At 45.5% G+C, this 20,709-nt stretch overlaps 1 protein-coding gene across 1 annotated transcript in view; it reads right to left on the bottom strand.

Annotated features, from left to right (window-relative positions):
* The window catches only part of PPARGC1A (PPARG coactivator 1 alpha), a 347,559-nt gene extending 337,529 nt beyond the window's left edge, over nucleotides 1–10,030 (bottom strand). The window contains exon 1 of the mRNA XM_015285696.4: nucleotides 9,497–10,030. Coding sequence (XP_015141182.2) covers nucleotides 9,497–9,583 — 87 coding nt within the window. The 5' untranslated portion in view covers nucleotides 9,584–10,030. The remainder of the gene's footprint in view (nucleotides 1–9,496) is intronic.
* Between the last annotated feature and the right edge of the window lie 10,679 nt (nucleotides 10,031–20,709).

Below are 20,709 nucleotides of genomic sequence, written 5' to 3'. Positions count from 1 at the left end.
AAAAGCTTCAGCATGTTAAAATACTCTAGCCAGAAACTGGCAGTCCAGCAAAGACAGATACTATGCCAGCACAATCTGAGCAGCTGTTAGGACAACCTTTATTTATACTGAAAGGGCACAAGATATCCTGATGCTATTGCTACTAGAACAGCACATCTTACTGGAAAGACCCCACTGGCTGTAAACGGGCAACGCAAGCGTACAACATGCATGTTACCCATCAAGCAGATTATGGCTCTCTGAGAACAATGATGTACAATAATCCACTCTCTACTCACTTTTCTACAGCAGACTCCACAAGGCTCAAGCTTCTGAAAAAAACATCCTTTGTAAATAATTTTTAATACAACTGTTATTATGAGTGTCAGAAAAAAAAAATCAATTAACAACGCTGCCCTAACTCTTTAGAAAAAAATAGGATTTAGATAAATAGAAAAAGATTATGTCAGTTCTTTTACAGTATTATTTTTATTCTGAAAGTGACATCAAAGAGCCACAAGCCTCTCCCCTTCTTTTCCCCTTCTCCTTCTTCCGGCTTTGACATCACACAAAGAAAAAAGTATTCCTTTCACTGCTCCTCTGCCTACTGTTATCATTTCCTACCCTCGAATATGAATTATTTTAATCCTCCAGCAATTAACAGCCTCTTGGATGAAAACAAAGAAGGCTAGAAGCGCAACCTCACTTTTGTTTTCCTCCTTTATTTGGTCAGTAGTTCACTTACTCAATGCTGTAAACAACTTAAGCACTGAAGTGTGTGTGTGTGTCCTACTTACGATTTTTTATTTATTTTCAATACCTTTGCATGCTTTCAACCTTTTTTTTTTTTAAATCTTGCTTACACTCCAGAAGGAGTTTCCTGTCCTTAAGCATCTTTCATGCATGGCTTTCTGTCACTGTACAAAATCTCACGTTTTAATGCACTACTACTCATTCCATTACAAGATCCTCTTCCTAGGAAAGGAAAAGGAATCACCTTTTATTTGCAAATCAGTTTAATAAAGAAAGAAACTGAACTGGCAGTAAACAGTACTATAAACATTGCTGGGTTTCCTTGATCTCTTCATTGCTTTCTTGTTCCCACTGCTATAATTACCATCAATACTTCTAATGTACTGCAAGTATACTAAGCGCTTAACAAACAAGAAGGAAGCAGGTTCTTTGACCTGAAGATATAGCAGCCTAAGCCCCAGCCGAGCACACCACACACATTTTAAGCGGTTCTTTTGACTTCAAGAACTCATAGTTCAGAAATCAAGTGGTCTGCTGGATCAAGGCCTAAGCAAACTATGAGCATATAGAGGTAGCAGGCAGATATAATGAGAAGCTTCATGAATAAAAAGTCAAAGTTCGGCAGGTGCTTCAAGTCATGTGCAGTGACTCATGTCATCAAGTCGTGAGTCAGGACTCTTAAGGAGAAAAAAATAGAAAGAAAGAAAGAAATTGTTGAAGTGGGCTGTATAGTTGCAGTGAGTTTTTGCAATCCAAATACACCTCTGAGACTGTAAACTATTCGGTCCAGGAGCCCCATGACAAGAGGGTATATTTTATGGAGCCACGCACACATTTCTAAAACCAAATACCAGCAGCCCTTCAGGAATGACTGCTACAATAGATGCCCATTCCAAGCTTCAACAAGACTGAAAGCCACACTGCAAATACACAGGGTCGTAACAGTCCCATCCTTCCCCAGTTCACGGCAGTGTTTGGGAGGGGAGGGGAAGAGTTTTGGTGAAAGCCTACCGTCAGCATTACGGTCTCAGAAAAAGGCTCTAACGCTGAGCACAGTACCCTGACCTGCAAGTTACACTAGTTCCATTTTATCAGCCTTTTTTTTTTCCTCCATAATTACTTCACCTATAATGTTTTAGAGCAAAGAAAAAGACCTCATTAGTCTTTTTATTTTTTTAATTATTAAAAGAATAAAAAGCTATTGTTTATCTGGTCTACAGACTAAAGAATGCAGCGGTCACAGTGATGACTGGCTTTTCCTCCGCTTGTCCCATAGCTGTCCATACACAAAATAAATCTACTCATTTTTAATGATTAGATAATAATGGCCTTCAAAAGGCCAGGTAGAGAAAAGCTCTAATAATCTTCTCTACTGGCTCACCATCTCTCAGTAAAAGGCTGAAGTGTGGGATGGCAAAAATTAAAAAACAAAAACCAAAAATAAAAACAGTGCTGCTGAGAATCAACCCAGAGAAGCATGAAATCTGAACAGAAAGAGTCATTATAGCATAGCAAACATGGAAAAGCTGCATTACCTGAAGGCCTTAAAAAGGATCAACAGGAAGTCACAAAACTTAAGCACTAAACACAGCAAAGTATGGATTCTGAATTGTGTGTATTTCTTAAGTAGTTGCAAGATGAGGAGTGGGTGAGAAAAATCAGTATAGGATGGTCAATATAGTGGTGTATTGCATACAACACAGTATTACCAAGGAACACTTTGGAAAAAATGCTGGCAAATCCAAGTAGAAATGATGTGCTTCGTTGACTACAGTAAAGTCTCCTTCCTACTCCCCTTATTCCTTCCCACAGCCAGGACCTTGACCATCAGTTCCACAGCAGCAGAAAAGCTCACATCACCTTCAGTAGGTGTTGGATGCTGCTTCAAACACATACTCTTCCCTTCTCTCTTCTACAGTTTGAATCTCAATCTTTTAATCCCAGAATGCTGTGAAGCTCTTCCTGCATCATCGGTGCCATCTGTGGCCCAGTGCTCCCCTTCTGGAAGGTTCATACAGGCGAACATCCATGATGAAAGCTTGAAACAGAGACTAGAGAGGCAATCTGCAGTTTTAAAAGTGCAGATACTGTGTGGCACGTATTTTGCGAGGGGAACGCTTAAACCCTCTATAAACAATTACTAAATTGTCAATGGAATTCAATAAATGTTGTTTTAAAAAAAACTAATTATTTGTTACAATAGCCAGCTACTATTGCCATTTTGTATCTGAAGGTTTGTAAACTACTTCCATTCGAGAAGTAATTGATTCCATTTTTATCATTTGCTCAAGTTTATGTGGTTGTTCACATCCAAAGAGATGATAACATCTATTTGCAGCAAATTATACATTATAATTCCTCATTCAAAAGCTGTAATGGAAAACAAAATGCTAATTTATGCTGTAAACGGAAGTACAGAATCATAATCACTCATTGTTAACATTAGGAACTAAATTGCTCTTGCAAATAATAAAATGGGTTAAAAATGTGGAGGGCTTTTGTGAGCCAAAGTACCAGTGCCACTTACTCGCTCATGTGTTATATTACAAGCAATCAAACGAACCTTTTCTCTCCATGCCAACACAAACTACCCCTTTTTGAGGGAAAGAATAATGGCCTTGTGATTGCGAGGTAAGGATGCATGTCAGGCGCCCATCCTACCCCCGAGCTTCCCAGCTAGCTTCCCAAACATGGGCCTTCGTGCGCTCCCTGCGAGGTAAGCTGCACCGTGCTCAGGGACCGCCTACACCAGCAAGAGATGCAGAATCGCGAGCAGCCCAGCAGCTGCTGCAGAGGATGCGACATGGACACCACGCTTCACATCACACACCTGAGAGCGAGGTTTGCTTATCCTAGCAATGGCCTCATCTCACCAGCTGAACATTCATTTTGTACGTGCAATGGCGTTAGAAGAGCTCCCCGGAGTACGACTCCCAGTTCGGTTCTACCCAAAAGGAATTCCACTCATCTGCTGGCAGACCCGTCCATAACACAACCCAGAGCACCACAGTCAGGATGTGCAGAGCTTGCAGCATGCTCCTGCTCCCAGGCGAGGGGCTGATGTCAGCACACCTCTTAAACGGCATCCCCAGGAGCCCGCTCCATTTCTCCTCCCACATTAGGACCACCATGTCACAAATGCCATATCCGGACCACGAGCCACTCTGTTATTAATCTTTTTTCAGCTGAATTTTACCTTTGGAGTAGACACGGTAACTGCCATTTGTAGAGAACACAGAGCCTAAGGCAAAAAAAAAATGTTGTAGAAGTATTGGCTTTCCTTCCTTTTTAGCAATTTTACAGTCCTATAGGTTTCAAATGTACAAGAAGATTTGCTCACGCAGCAAACAGACACATCAGAGGAAATAAAAAACCAGCAGCACATTAGGACTGTGCACCTGCTCTTCCACATTTCATTAAGTCTCTACACCTAAACGTACGTCAGGTTCTCTCCTATGTGCATCCGTTGCGCTGGTATCCCTCAGTGATACCTTCTGGTCATAGCGAGACAAACTGGATTGCAAGCATCCACACTGCCTCGGGAAAAACACACTAAAAAAGCCATTAACTTTTGGTAAGTCAGGTCAGACGATTATAATCTAAATGATAAATGCCAGATAATAGGTTCAAAAACATGTGTATATTTTTAAATAAGCTGCCGTTTGTCAACAAGTCTCTCCCAGCTCATATTATACAGCTCAAATCCCAGCAAAACAGTTTGCTTGCCAGCTTTTCCTCAGATATTAGTATTAGGAAATACAATTATGTTATCAAACAAAAAAAGAAAAGAAAATTGCTTTTTAGGTGACCAAAAGAAAGTTCCACTGCTTCACGTAGTAAATCATTTTACTGTTGCCCTTTTATATTTAATACCCTTCCGCAGTACACATTTATCTCTACACTAGCAAAGTGTACTCATTGATTTCCTATGGTCTCTCTGGAAGAAGGTTCTGCTTCCCTGATGATGAGTACAAAGGGTGGATGACCCCGTTCTCATTCCAATGCAAACCCTGCACTTTTACATTTCTGCTTAGACCACATGAACATCTGACCAGCTCAGAACTCCCTGCCCTCCTCCTACAGAACACACTGCCAGAACTACTGACATTTTCTCCCCCACGTAACTATTTTTCAGCATCCTGCCTTACGAATAAAGCACTGAAATGCATTTGTTCATCACAGACATAACTGTACCTTAAAATATGCACGTGAGATTAACCTCCAAAGAGATACAGAATAAATAAAAAAAAAAAAAGCCTAAAAAAATCACTTTGCCCATATGTTGCATGTCATTTTGCTCTACTGCACCACGATTTACCTGTTTTGCTCTCAGGCAACAGAGAATTACCTGCACCCAGTTTAAACTGTGCTCTTCTGCCAGGTAAGACTGCCATCAGAATGTACTGTTTGTACATCCAGAATGCAGGTGGTTTTATTAAGCAACAACCAGAACAATAACACAGGAAGCGGACAGAAGACGCGTTTTGAAATCTGCTCCCTGAAGTGCCACACTATGGCGATCCCAACCTTTGCAAATACACTGTATCACTCATTGTGATATCATTGTATCATTCATGTGATTGACGTGGTTTAAAATTCATGTACTCAATGACACATTCATGCATTACTCCCTGAAAGAAATAAGTTTTAATTCTTTTTTTTTTTTTTTTAAGTTTGTTTCTTGTTTTGTTACTGATACCCGAATTACTGAAGCCCAAAGTAGCCTCTTTCTCAGTATCCCACTGCCTACCCTTTGTTGGGACGCTCGGTCCCTCCAGTTTCACTTTCAGTTTTACTGTGTCCCATTTCCCCACCCTGTGCACCAGCACACATCGCCCCCTGGATATAAAGTCAGGGAAAATTTCAAAGACAGGAGTAACTTTTTAACCACCAAGCCTGTCCTGTGGATACGGAACCAGCACTGCTGCTCTTTCCTCACCAACTCAGTTCTGTGTCTTCTGAGTTTGCGGAAACATTACACGTCTTGCTAAAATATAGCTGAAATGGAATGACTGTTTTATTCCACTGACTGTCAAAGCCAAATAACACGCAGCAATGAGCAACTCTTCTCCCATTTAAGAAGAAGGTCTACAACGATCTCAGTCAGTTGTCCAACAGAGTATCACTCACACAACACCCACACGCGTATACACACGCTATGTCACACAAGTGCAGTGCACTAACACAAACTCATATCTTCTCACACCTGCACAAACCCCCAGCTCTGTTATTCAAACAAAAAAAATAAATAATCCAGAGTGTGTAAACCAAAATATGTCAAAGAGTCTCATTGGGTATGGGCCAAAACTGGCACGGAACCACCTGACTCACTCTAGTTAGAAGATGACAATGCATACAAGCAACGTACATTGAAAAAGCATCCCCAAAAACACTGGGTGAATGCTCTTATGCCATTGGGGCGCTTCTGTTTCCGGGCATGGAAAGACAGAAAGATAAGCCCCAAAGCCTGCTCTTAGATTCATCCTTCACCAGCATACCTCCATCCACAAAACACATTGTATACAGGGGTATCCTATAAAGCACGGCCCCTTCTGGGGACGCAGCACGAAGCGGTGGTGCCAGGAGGTAAGCAGCCCTCCGTGCACAGCGCAGGGAAAGCCCTGAAATACTGGCAGTAATTCGGTGGCACGCTCTCATTTTGCCTCTGTACTGCAGGGATTTTCTCGAGGCCGAATTAAAATAAGCATCCAGATTTATGCCTTAGTCACACAATTTCATTCCTCAACAATTACATTTCGAATGATTCTCCAGCACTTCCCAACCGTATAGATTCAGTAATACAACAACGTAGACAGTTCTGGACTGGAGAGTGAAAAATAATTAATACAAATATGCTGTCAGTTCAGCAAGAAAAGATAGGTCGTGCCCAAGAATACAACTACTGCTCTTCCGAGGCCAAACACCCCCCTCTACAGTGCTTAGAAATATATGTTCCTACGACCACTAACGAAGAGACAGGGAGAGATTTTCAGCGAGTCAGAAGGCAGACCGGGGAAGTCGGTGGTGAACAAATACTGCCAAAACAAAGAGCAAGAAGTAGCATCTTTATTGACAGCCCGAACTGCAGATCACAGGATGATTCAATAGGAAATCTGCAGGACATTCCTTCGGCTCCAGCTTACACACGTTGGCAAAGACAACACAGGTAAGGCTGTGCCATCACAATTCAGCTTTCAGGATTTACCCCTGTGAGTTTGCCTAGCCTAGGATGTATTGTGTTGGCTAAGTGTCTCCACCAAAACAGCCATAAAAAAGACGACACACTCGAGGATCACAGCTACCGTTTTTGGAATTCTCTTTAGAAATGCAAGGAAGTCATATTCGTAACTACGAGAGAGCCCTATTTTCCAGAAGGCTATCTCAGAAATTGACTCAAAACAGACTTCATCCATCCATTCATTTATTTTTTTTTTTTTACATGCGAGCTTCTCTGTGATGCACTTTTGAATTTAATATGCAAATGGGGAAGGTTCCTTCCAAGGACATTACCCACAAATCACTCACGTAACGCCGTGCTTAAAAATGAGCTGCAATAATGCATCAAAGATATACCAGTTGAACGGATGGCTCAACCCTGCGGGCTGCGGAGCACACATCCCGTCTGCTCCCGGAGCCGTCGCAGGTCGGGCGATGCTTCTGGAAGAAATCTCTGCTCTCTCTAACCTAACGGGTCCCATTGCTAAGTCCTGCTCTGATTTCTTGTCCTCTCATTAAAGCACATCTTGAGACCCTGTGTAAGCTACGGCCGAGCCGCTGGTGCACAAAGGGTCCTTCCCCTTGTACTACGTGGTGAGAGCACATCGTATCGACCTCGGAACAAAGCCCACTTTTCCAGCAGCCGACCCATCTTCTCATCTCAGCACTTTGTTTTAAAGTTTCTCCCTTTGCTGTTTTGTTTTAAAAGGAGCGCACGAAACAAATTCCACTCCGGCAGCGCTGCTATATTTAGCCAGAAGAAATGGTTTGCAAGCTTTTTTTTTTTTTTTTTTTTTTCCTTTCTGGATGCAGTTCAGGTAAAACAAACAAACGTGAAGATGGCTGACTGTCAGCTTTAAGCCAAGCCTGCCTTCATAAGTGTTAAAACTTGGGAGGAAATCTATTTGCAGCAAAACCTCACATTCATTTTGATTTCATATTCAGACTAACGTGCTGCTAATCCTCAGCTGGTGAGCCTGACTGATGTAAATGCGAGCGTAATGTGGGGAGGATGAAAATAGAAAGGAGCCCTGAGCACCAGAAAGAACGTGTATCTTAACAATCCTCCTCGTCCTCATCCCGAAAGCGGTGCGAGCTCCTCTGCCCCCCAGTAACCGTCACACCTCCTCCTTCTCAACTCTTCTAATCACGCATATTTAATTCAACTTCGTATCCATACCCTACGGTGCGCACAGCCCTTCTATAAATAGACCCTTCGCATCCCAGATCACCTCCCCGCCTTCCCCTCAGACACAGCTCAGCGCCGGCACTCGGGATGAAGCCGCTCCGGGTCTGCCGGCACTTCGCAGCCTCTCAGGGTGCCACGGGCTCGCTCTCCTACACGGACCAAAGGAGCCTCCTAACAATGCCGCGCTCCTACGGAACTGTGTTTCGCTACGGAACGAAACTAACTTTAGATGAAGGAACTGGTTTAAACCTGATTTTATTGTCTGCGTTCCCAACCGTTTCCCTCCTCTGGTGGCTTCAAAGGAGCTCGGTGCGACGCCGCCTTTGTAGCAGCGCAGCCCTCCCGTCCCCGCCGCTCGCGTTAACGCGGCACCGGGGCGCGCACCGCCCGCACGGAGCCGAGCGCGGGATGCGCCCGGCAGTACGCGCCCGCCCGCCCGGCGCAGCCCCGCTCCTCCCGCACAGCCCCGCTCCCGGCGCCGGGCGGGCAGCGCGGGCACACGGCCGCCGTCACGGAGCCCCGGCGGCCGCGCCCCGCAAACCGCCCCTCACAACTTCGCGGGGCTCCGGGCGGGCGGCGAGGCGCCGCGCCGCGTTACGTGCCACGGGGCGTCCCCGCGGCCGCTCCCCGCGCCGAAAGCCCCTCTGGCAGCGCCGGGAGCCCCGCGCTCCTCGCGGGCCGCTCGCGGAGGCGGGAACGGCGGCGCGCTGCCTCAGCCCCGGCCGCGCGGCGTAACCTGCGGCGGCTCGTTGGGGCACCGCGCCTCCCGGAGAGCGGGGGCTGCGCGGCTCTCCCGAGCCCGGCGGAGGGAAGCGGAGCCCCGGCCCCGCGCCGCCGCCCCTTCCACTCAACTTTTCCCCCCCTCCCCCCCCCCCGCCGGCGCCGGGACCCCTCCACGCGGAGCGCGGCGCCGTAGACGTGCACCGAGCGAGCGGCGGGGGCAGCAGACTACGGCGGTTATTTAATTACCGCCGCTCCGAAGCCTCCCGGCACGGCTCGCCGCCCCTCGGGCGCGACGCCCGGCCCTCCCTCGCAGCCCGGCAGCCGCCCCCGCCCCGCGGGAGGGCCCGGCCCGGCGCGCGCCCCGCACCGCACAGCCATCGAAGTTCGGTGCGCGGGGACGGGGCGGGAGCGCCCAACTCCTTCGTCCGGCCCGAAAGGAGCCCCGGGAGGGCACCTCCCGAGGGGAAGGGGAAAGGGAAGGGGTCCCCTCGCCCAGCAGCTCGGCGAGGAGTTCCCCCGCTCGCCCGAGCCGCGCCGGGCAGCGCGGCTCTCCCCGTCCTGCGGGGCCGCCGGGCACGCGTGGCACGAAACGGGGCTGCCCCCGACCGCCCGCTGCGAGCCGAGCGCCCGGCTCACCTGGTTGTAGGAGGTCTCCCAGGAGGCGGTGTAGTTGTAAAAGAAGGAGGAGAAGAACGCGTCTTCCGACAGCCCGCAGCCGGCCATCCTCCGGGCGCACCGCTCGCCGGGCGGGCACGCAGCAGCCGGTGCACGCGAACTCTCGCCGCCTCTTGCGCGGTCGCTGCCGCCGGTGCCGGTGCCGGCGCTGCCGCCGCGGAGCGCGCTTCGCCCTGGCGGCGGCCGGGGGACGCGTGCGGACGGGAGCGGGAGGCGGCGAACGCGGCCGGAGGAGCCGAGGGCAGCGCCGGGCGTGCGCGTGTGTATGTGTATGAGTGCGTGTGTGCGCGCGGCGGTGTAGAAGCACCGAGCGCCGCGTCACGTGTGCGCGCTCGCTCCGCCGCCGCCGCCGCCGGGCGCGGGCTGCGCTACGGCCGCCGGCACCGCGCCGCGCAGCCCCGCCATCCCCTCCGCCCGCCCTCCGCGGCGGCGCCGGCAGCGAGGGGCGCCGGGGGGACCCGCGGCCGCAGCGCGGCGGCCGAGCAGCGGGCAAGTGGAGCCGCGCCTCCCCCGCGCAGCGCGGCCCGGCCTCCCGCAGCGGCCCGCCCCCCCCGCCCCGCCCCCGAAAAGTTGGGGCCCCGCGGCCCGGCCCACGCCCCGCGCTGCCCCGGGGCGCCCCCGCGGCGAGCGGCTCCCGAGCGCGGGGATGGCTTTTGGTTTTTCCGCCCGGAGCGGCGGGGCGGCCGCGTGCGTGCAGCCGCGGCTGTCGGAGCGGCACGGAGAGCCGAAGCCGGCGGCGGAGCGCTCGCGGCGCGGGTCCGGCACGGCGGGGCCGCCGGGCAGCAGCAGCAGCAGGTGGGGGCGGCGCGGGCCTTCCCCGCTCCGAACGCACCGCGCGGCGCTCCGGCAGCCGGGACGTCTTCCTCGCTGCCGATGCTGCTGTGGGAAGGCAGGTAGCTGCAAGGGGGGGGGGAGATAGATCGTGTAGTTGTACTTTTTCACGGGATAATTAGCATCTTTCATATAATATCTTTGCGGTAAAAGAGGAAAAATTACGGAATCGCAAGATCGCGGGGATTGGAAGGGACCTCTGGCGGTCCGCTAGTCCAACCCCCTGCTAAAGCAGGTTCTCCACAGCAGGTTGCACAGGAAGGCGTCCGGGCGTGTTTGTGTAATACCTCCAGAGAAGGAGACTCGACAGCCTCTCCAGGCAGGCTGTGCCGCTGCTCTGTCACCCCCACAGAAAAGTTTTCCTTCCCGTCGTATGGAACTTGCTGTCTGTGCCCATTGCTCCTTGTTTTGTCGCTGGGCGTCGCCTAAAAGAGCCCCATCCTGTTGATTTCTGCACTCCAGTTATTTCTGAGTTCCTCCTCACTCTTCTCTCCGTGTTTTTGCTTTCCACCCACAATTCCACAGCAGGATGGCAGTTTGCTGAGCGGCACCTGGCAGCCCTCAGCCACCAATGGTGAAGGTCAGGGGGGGGTTCTGCCACGTGCCCACTGAGGTGTCCCCCTCCCACACTGCCTTAGGGACAAAACCGGCACTTGGAAACACCCATGGGATCACTCAGCTTCTGATTGCTGAGGAAATCTTGTTCTCTTCACATCAGTCTCCAAACAAGACGTGAACATGGAGTACTCCGAGGCTTAGCAGAACATAATGGAATCTCAGCATCATGATATGAGACTTGGGACGTGATATGAGGTTGGGATAGCAGCTAGCCAGTAACACCCGAGTTGTCAATCGGGGACAGACAGCTCTGTTCCATAGCAGGTCACACAGCCTTTTAACCCGTCCCAAACCACATACAAATAAAGCAGGAGGGTTCCCAGCATCAGAGGACGGGACGAGGCATTCCCCATATCTACAGTAATTTGTTTCTCAGGCTGCTTCAGTGTTTTCCTTGAGAGACCTCAGCCTACCAAGGCTTCTAATCAGTGGCCCACAAAGCTTCACGTGGCTTAACAACATATTTCAGCTTTCCAGACAGCAGCAATTAAGGCTTTCACCATCCTTCTTGAGCTGCTTCCCTCTCCTTCCACAGAGGGGCCAGTGTTCAAAGAATATGGATTCTAAAATGCTATATGTCTTCAAGTGTTTCATCTTCACTTGAAGTCTTAGTGCAGTCCAACCTGCATCTGTGCTCTAGAATCCCATCCTTGGAAGCAAAGCTCCTACTGTTGGAAAACTTTTTCTTCTGTTATTTTTCCTCTGTTGTTGGTTTGGGATGTTTTTTGCTAATACCTGATCTTTTCGTCCCCTTCAGTAGGTGGCATTTACTCCCTCCAGCAACAGAGGCGTGCTCTCTCCTTTCCAACAGCGTTCATTCAAAGCCTCAAAAAAGATGATGGTTTCTTAAATGTTCGGTGCATTTCCTGTCTTCTTCCTTCCAGCACTGTTCCTCAGCCTGCTGTTAACCATGTGCTCTGGTTCAAAATTCTTCACTTGAAGTTCATCAGAGTTGCCCCCAGAAGGAGCAGGAGGATTAGCTTAATTGCCTGTTGATCTGATAGATGGGTGATCTCCTAATAGCACTGTAGCTGTTGGCTCTGCAGACTGCTCAGAACCCCATTCCGAGTTCTGTAGAGCGTGTTTCTGCTGGAAGCAAAACAAGATATGAAAACTTATTTATAGCACAGCATATTGCTCCTACAGACCATTCGTAGATGTTTTTAGTCAGACATTACCGAAGTAGCCAATAGTCTGTCTGCTGCATGATTTAGTATGCTAACATCAGTGTTATTGTGATGTTGGTGATGAAGCAAAAAAAAACTCAGGGTATTTCTGTTACTAGAGATGTGTAACCGAATGTAATTTCCATCCTTTCCAATGACAGGAATGACAATCAGAAAGAAGTTGACTGCAGCGAGGTTCAAAACTTGTTTAAGCAAAAAGCTTTTCCCAAATTAATACATATCTCAGTTATCTTTCAAACCACAGCAAAAAGTCTGTAAGAACTCCTTGACAATACTGAGACACGTTGCAGAAGGCTACTCAACATGTTTTCAATGTGTTTTTTCCTGTAAGCCAGGGTTTTGTTCAGATAGAGAGATGGACATGTGCTTCAACAAGTGAGCAAAGCAGAGCTGAAATAACAGAACCCATAAGAAGGGCACAGCACTACAGTATTGGATCTGGTACGTCTCTTCTGACAGTGCTACTACTTCCTCCTCCTCCACCTCCATCAGCAGATGCTGATAACAGCACAAGTGCAATCGCTTTCCACGTGGACAACAGTCAGTAAAATGGGTCTCCTTAGGAGCAGTGAACTCAACATTTTAACCTGGATTTTTTAAATCACCGTTAAACAGAAAAATACGAAGACCACAGAAGAAAAGCAGCACTTGGTTATGTAATGGTTGTGGCGTGACAAAACTTGACAAGTGGGATGCTGACTTTGAATGGCTCATTTGCCATCAGTGACGGCCCCAGTGTGATGCTGAAGTTCCCCAGATTGACAGTACTTGTGGAGGAAGCAACCTGACTACCCCACTACCAGGTTTGCATGGCCTCTGCTCAAAGCTGATAAAGACAAAACATTAAAAATGAAATCTACAGAAAGCCTTATGTCCCTGTACGTTAGGAGCTCCATACAGGAGGTACCCTTCAAAGATTAAGCGTACCACATCGCTGCGGGCAAAAGCCGGAACATCACGAGTGCGCATTTCTTTTCTGTATGCAGTGATCTCTTGAGAAATTCCCTGAGAAGGAAGGCTTCTGGAGGCCTTTGGTTTGAGAAGCACATGGTGAATTTGAGATAGAAAAGACATTCAACTTCCACGTTCCATATAAACAGATTCATAACAGAGCAGCCCCAGGAGATCAGGATTCGACACAGTTGTAGCCTCTAAATGAAGGTTCCACAGCACGAGTGCTGTGCTATGGCTGCACGTGTTTTATTTAGTTTAGTGTAGTGACCCTCCAGTAATCAGTGCAGCATTTAAACTGAGAGCTGTGGTTCCCACTATTTTTTCAAAGCTTGTAATTGCAAACACTTCAAAATGATTTATGGGTACCATTCCTTTATCCACCTCCCTCACTTTATTTTTCCCCATTGGCAGACACGTGTAACTTTTTTCTGACTTTACTAGATTTCATTAGCTGAAAATCTCTTCTTACAGGGCAAATGCTTAATAATACCAGGTATTCTAAAATAAAGTGAGCAGCTGTCCTGTATCTTATTTGCAGATGAATAAAGGAATATTTCTACTTAGCCTGTTCATAAATGCAATAAAAACCTTTAAAAGTCAATTAAGACAGTCCATAAAAATTGAAGAGGGAAGGCTTTAAAAGTCCGCTGATAGGTTTTCAATTAGGACTAATACTTTAAAGCTTCCTTAACACCTTCCATCAAATTATTTCATTTTGCTTTATGAACACTTCTGGAGCAAGGCATTACATCCTCCCAAGGTTTGAGGAGATCAACAGTTTAAGCTCCGGACCCTTGGAAAAGTCCAGCAGTGTGGTTAGACAATGTTTGTAAAAGCCATTTAGCCCCAGGGGAGCAAAAACCAACTTAGAGCAGAAGTAAGTGAAGATTCCAGAATCTTTATGTTTCTATTTAATGTTAAGGTAACTGCCATCTATCGCACAAAAATGTAAAATTAGACATAATTGTGAATGAAACCAATGGTGGATGGGAACACAGCAAGCACAGTCACTTTTTCAACATCACTTCAGTGTTCTGCGTCCTTTCATTGGCTTCTCACAGAATTCCAGCTAAAATCAATAGGACCTCTTTTTTTCACCTTCACGTGGCAAGTCGTCTGAGTGCCAAGTCACCTACGAGACTTGGAGCTCCCGGAACAGCTCCACACATCAGATTCATCATCTTACCTACAAGAGGTGCGTGTGTAGATTTCTCCAGCAGCGTGGTAACAGATTATGATTAATCAAAATGGAACTTCTATGAAGTACCCCAAGCAACGCTCCCAAACTTCAGTTGCGTGCCACCATTTTGCAAATAAAAGGTTCTGCAGAGCAGCTGAAAGAAAATTGCATTGAGGGATGCCCCCAAATTGATTTCCATTGATCAAAATACAGCAAATGGATACTTAGTATTCAATGAGTGCTGAATGGTGGTATAGGAATTTATCAGAACCAGCTTTTCTGAAGTTCTGCTTTGTCCAGTATGCTTCTTAAGATTGTGTACATCACTGCAATATCTGGATACTTTCAAATGGTGCACTAAATTATGACTGATAGCTGCTCATTCGTGTCACCAAAAGGCAGTAGTATTGTGTTGGAGTTGTGTTGGTTGTTGTTCTGTTGCCATGCTGTACATGGCAAGAGATGAAATGGTTGAAGAAACGTTCCTTCCAGTTAAGATTATGGATGATTATCACTGTTCCAATTTGTTACACAGCCTTGTGTTGCCCTCGCACCCTTACAGTTGCACCAAAAACACGCTGGCACTGGCTTTGACACTTGTGTTCTTCATCCCAGATCCAAATCCAGGCTCTTAAGCACCTGGAAGATAAGCTTGGTACTTTCTTATAAGTTTGTTAGATGGTGAAGGCCTCATACAAAAACAGACAAAGAGATGACTGAAGTTAGATAAGTGGCTAATGGAACCTCAAAGAAGGACAACAGAAAAGTATTCTTTTTGTAAATGCTGCTGTGTGAGACTGTCAGAAATGCATAACGAGGTTCTCTAAAGCCACCTCAATGTCACGACCAACTGCAAATAAACAACTAAAGAGAAAACTACATTTTTCAAAATGCTTTTATCTCACTATCTGTCGTTATCTGCCTTGCTTGAGTTTAGCTTTTGTTGCCTGCTCTTTATCCGTGAGCTAATCCTATCTAACCATTGAGTCAACTTGATAGTCGAAGTTACATGAAATAGGCAACCAAATAAAGTAAAACTGGAGATTCAAAAAGAAGTAAAAATAATAAAAATGAATAAATCTGCCACGAGTCTAAAAGCTAGATTACATGAATTTTTGCTCATCTCAGAAGTGCAGGAAATTATTTTCCTTGATTTCTGCAAGATCAAGTGCGCCACTGATTAAAACTTTGTCTACTGAAGTGGAAGAGCAGAACACTGATGAGTTTGATTGTCCTGCAAGCAAGATATTTTCGATGACACTGTTATAAAATGAAGCCACTATGATAATTTAATTCCTAGTTAAGGCCTTCCAGCAGCTTTTCAACATGAGTAATCTTCAACAGTTCAATACCCCCAAAATTATAAATAACAACCAAGTGAATACGTGTCATTCAAATGTAAGCAGGCATGAATGTATGGAGGTAGCTCATAACTTTTGATAGTCTCACCACCAATTAACCATGTAAAGAAATTACTAAAGCCCTATATGATTATAACTCCCCCCAAATAATATTTCTGTGGTCAGTTACTCTATGAAGTAAAAAATGTTATATAGCAGCTATATAAGTAACCAATCTATGTGAGCATCTACTTCCAAGAAGAAGCCCACGGAGATTCTTCCTGCTCCCGGATACATTCCGGTCACTGTGAGTGAGTGATTTAAACTGAGTAGAATCACCACTATTTTATCAGTGATGGTAAAGATGTCATCTAAGAACGAATGTATTGAAAGGTGTGATGAGATCTCTCGTCATCGCTCAGATAACGAAGGAGGTAAGGGGCTCCGCTGTCCTTTACTCAAAGCTGATTGATAAAGCAGTAGCACCTCAACATCACAAAGCATATTACAGACATTAAAAAAGCACTTGACTGTTTGGCACTATGCACTGCATGGTGAGGGATGCAGAGGAGAGCAGACAGCAGCCTCCCAGTCGCACACTGTGAAATGCAGTGGAATTCCATTTAACTGTCTTTTGCACAATCCCAAGGAAAGCTTTGATCGACACAGAATCCCTTTTTTTTTTTTTTTTTTACACAAGAAATACCACAAAGAGGCAGCAAACCCTCAGAAATAATTGATATTTCAAAGGGATTTGACAGATCATTAACTTTGGATTTCATTAGTGACATCATTCTGTTTGACCCAATTAATAAACACAAACCTCACCAGAAGAAAACGCACCCTAAGCCAAGTAGGCATTTTGTAGCAGGCTCTGTTTTCAGCCTGTTCTTTCTGTTGCACATCATCCAAAACCAAAGCAAAGAGTAATCGTTTTCCTTAGAGCAGACCAAAGTGAAAGCAATGGAAGGAAATTAGAATTCCTCTGCATATTTTTTTTAGTCAGAATCTTGGAAGCAGTAAGAACAAAGATTTGCTGTTAATTTTGTTGCTAATTAAGGAAGTTCTGAGTCTACGCAGCCCTCCGTTGATACAGGTTTTTAAAATCTATGTAATCAGATTATTTTATCAAGAAACTGCTAAGAAAGCATTCGAGTTTCCAAAATCTCACTGTACCCACTGAAATCCAATCATTGGTCTCTGAAGGAGCCAGCAGACTATAAACTGTTGGACTCTTAAGCTTTATTTGCAAAAATAATAATAAAGCTGCAGGAAATCGTAGTGTTAAGTAACAGTACAGTAGACTATCACTGTGATGAGGTCTATGAAGTAGGCCTTCCCTATTTCATATAACTGAACATTTTGCTATTCACTTTCCATAAATCTCCAGAGACAACTGGGATTTCAGAAGACCATGGCTCTACCACTACATCCCCATTTAACCCAGTATTTGTCAGTGCCAGAGAATGCAGAGAATTGACGTTTGAGTGGAGTATTTGGATTTACAAAGCAGGGAGTCCAATGGGGAGCTTTGTAACAACACTTGGTAAGGCATAGCCCTGATCTAACATCCACAATGGAACGCACTTCCTACTGTTCTTCTTTCCATTCCCCTTACAGACCTTCCTTTAATGGTGGTTTGGATAGCAACAAGCTGTTCATTGTCCGTAAGTTTACTGAAGTGACTCTTTTCAGCAAACAGAGCAAACAATTCCAGCAGCGAGGCTGGAGTTTCAAATTCTTGCCAATTACTACCTGCTCTTAAATGATTTTTTAAAGTATTTTAAAACAGCAGTAATTTAAGTCTGCTTCCATTATATTGCATAACCCACCGGCTATTGGAACAAAGCCGTCAATACCCTTCTGGACAGCTGGCCGCTCCTAGAAACATTTTGGGAATCTCACTGCTTTTAACCTTCTGCCACGGTACGAACTGAGCTGTAAGCCTTTCACTGAAGTCACTGAAGGCTCACAGTGCATTCAGGTGTTCTTTGTTGGCTTTTTTTTTTTAAATTGTGAAGAACTACTCCATCCTGTCAGAAAAGAAAGGCTCATCAGTTACCCGTTACTCAACATGCAAAATGGAATAACCTCAAATACACCACTCCAAGTTTTGACAAGCCGAGTTTAGTTTGTTCATCTTTAAAATCACACACAAACGTTGACAGTAAAAACTGGTACAGAACAGAAGCCGTTTCATCACACGGCTGAACACTGAAAGGAAGCAAGCAGGAAGTAGGCCCACCAGCAGCACTGCTCTGCAAAGCCTGCTAAGTGCTCGGTGCTGTAAGTGTTGTTTGTGCTGCTGGAAGCAATGAGGCTGGGAACGTTAATGTGGTATGCTTACAAAATAAACACTGAAATCAAATGGAAAGCAAGAGCCTACTTGAGCTAAAAGAATAAGACCAGCCCAAAATAATATATGTTACGAGCCACAGAAAATATTTATTATCAACAGTAATTTGTGCTATGTTTTAGTTTTCTATACAACATAACAACTGCATAGCTTTCAAAGCTGGAAAAAACTTAAAAGAATCACTCAGAGCCAAGATGTATACAAATGGGAATTATTTTATCATCTGTCCAACATACATTCAGCGTTTTTGAGAAACTGCAAAATTAAACACCTCAAACCATCAGAACTAAGCTATTACCACTGCTATAGGAATGTTATTTTACTGCTGTTTCCATACTTAGTTTAATCCCTTGATAGTGGAAGTTGGCACCTCCTTGATGCCAAACGTTTATCTCAAATGCATCAGTGAAAATTAGAGGCAGTCTGAACTTGTCGTTTGTGCTCTCATGTGATGGTTTGATCCTGTTTCAAAGCTGCTCGGTTCAAGATAAAAAATATTTGAGGTTTGTGCTACAAGAGACCAATGCCCAGTTTTATATCAACAGCTCTAGGACGTGTATCAGAAAAAGAAAGCTACTTGTGTAAGATATATTAGTAGAAGATGAACCAGGTTGACCAAGTAGATCATTTTCCCTCTTGGCTTCAAATAACTCATGTCACACATATAGCCCCCAAATTAAATGATTTCAAAAGGTCAGAGTACTGATACAGATCATACTTACAATAGTAAAGGATGTTTATTATTAAACCTTCAGCTACTCTAAAGGCAAAATAAACAACTACTTCTAATAAAGTACAGTAAGTGAATAAATGCATGCATTTATCTCTACGCTTCCTAATACCGTGGTATGGTATGGCTTTTTATTGCTGAACTGTCACAAAATGAAGGAAATTATAGCAACCTGATTACAAATTAGTAATTACAGCTTGACTGGATGGAAGGAAAACTACTTGCCCTTTACCTCTTATTAAAGTATCTTTGTAAATGACATGCTCATAGTGCAGCACGTTTGGTTTAACCTGCTTTTTGTAGGACAAAGATTGAGCAGTTTCCAACGTGTGCCGTGCAAATGGACAGCAACGGATCACAAACCGGTGCTGGTTGGTGTCACAAGCCTTTATCCCAATAGTGAGGAAGTGATCAGACTGTGGTACTACCGTCATGCAGAACTGCCTGGACTATTAGAGAACACACCAACACCAACTGGGCTGTACCAACAGCACTTCACCTTCAGTGAGCACACCTACAATAGATGAACAGATCTGTGAGTATAACTGCAAATAGGACTGCAGTGCAGATCCTTTGCATCTGTTTACAGATCGCTCAAAAGTTTGGGTTGTTTCTTTGTTCATAACAAAGGCAGAGAAGCACAATCTCACCATTTATTCCCATCTCAGACAAAAAAAAAAATCTGGATGCTACAGAATCCCTGGAGATATAAACACGGTATCCATAATGTAAGAGAGACGTACCTAAACACAGCTTCATATACTCAGTCACCAGCACTACCTCTAACAAACCTAAACATCACCGCACATCAATGTTAGCCCTTCACTGCTTTGAGGTATTATACAGAAGCACTATTAGGATGGAAGACCCTCCTCTTTAAAAATATATATATACTTTGATTTAGTACTATTGTACTATCTAACACATTAAAAAAAAAGTCCTGCAGTATAAATAGTTCATTTTATACAAACCATGCATCTCCAAATCAAACAAACAAAAAAGAACCAACACAATTCCTCTAGGGGAAAAAAAAAAAATTATCAGTGTAGACAAAGCAAGCACTGCTTTTCCTTTCAGCTCGTCCCAAAGCAGGTAGCCAACTAATCCTCACGGAGAGATTCTTCACAGCATCTCAGAACAGCAGGGGATGGACCTCAGGAGATCACCTCATCCAGCCCCTGGCTGCACGCAGGCTGCAGTAGCCTGAAACACACTGACACCCCTAGCTCGTATTATGAACACTCCAAGCAATTTACAAGACATCAGTAAGGCAGGGAACACAGCGGAACAGCAGATGGCTAAGGTTGGTCAGGTGCATCTGGAACTGGAACGTACTTCACTCAGAATCCCTCGCTCCCTCAGCCAGCAGAAAGAGCCACAGCACGGAGCATTTCAGCGTCATTCACAGATGCTTCCTAGCACAGATCTGCACTGCTCCAAAACAGAAAGCAAACATTTCTGGGTGCTGCTACCACTTATGAAAATGTGAAGAGGTTAAAAAATTCCAATTATTTCAGTTAACGGTGGTACTTCACAAAAAGTGCATGGGAGCCTTAAATCCCATCTGCCATTAGATAGACAGCTCCCCCATTTTGTTAATTCCAACTTTTTTCCTATTTACTGCAATCTAAGCAGCCAAAATCAGTTATGTTGAGTACCAAGTGCAATTTCTTACAACTACGCCATGAAGTGCACAGTGACTTTCGTACCCTTATAGATAAAACAGACCAATTACCAGATCTCTCTCAGTCTCCTTTTGTTTTTTTCCAGGCCACTGTTATTGACAGCTTTTCCATAAGGAAAAAGAAGAGGGAACGAAGCTCCAGCTTTCAAAATGCTTAAGAAAAACAGCCCATACTCAAAATCAAGTTATTCTGCATGTAACCACTGTATGCCTAAGGTAACAGCAGCTGAGAGTTCCAGATACTTTCCCATTAGGACCTAGATAGTATCTGGCAAGTCACATTGCACCTTCCAT

The sequence above is a fragment of the Gallus gallus genome, chromosome 4 (assembly GCF_016699485.2).
Source record: "Gallus gallus isolate bGalGal1 chromosome 4, bGalGal1.mat.broiler.GRCg7b, whole genome shotgun sequence".
NCBI lineage: Eukaryota > Metazoa > Chordata > Aves > Galliformes > Phasianidae > Gallus > Gallus gallus.
The sequence above is the reverse complement of the archived record's forward strand: the minus strand, read 5'-3'. Positions and strand labels throughout refer to the sequence as shown.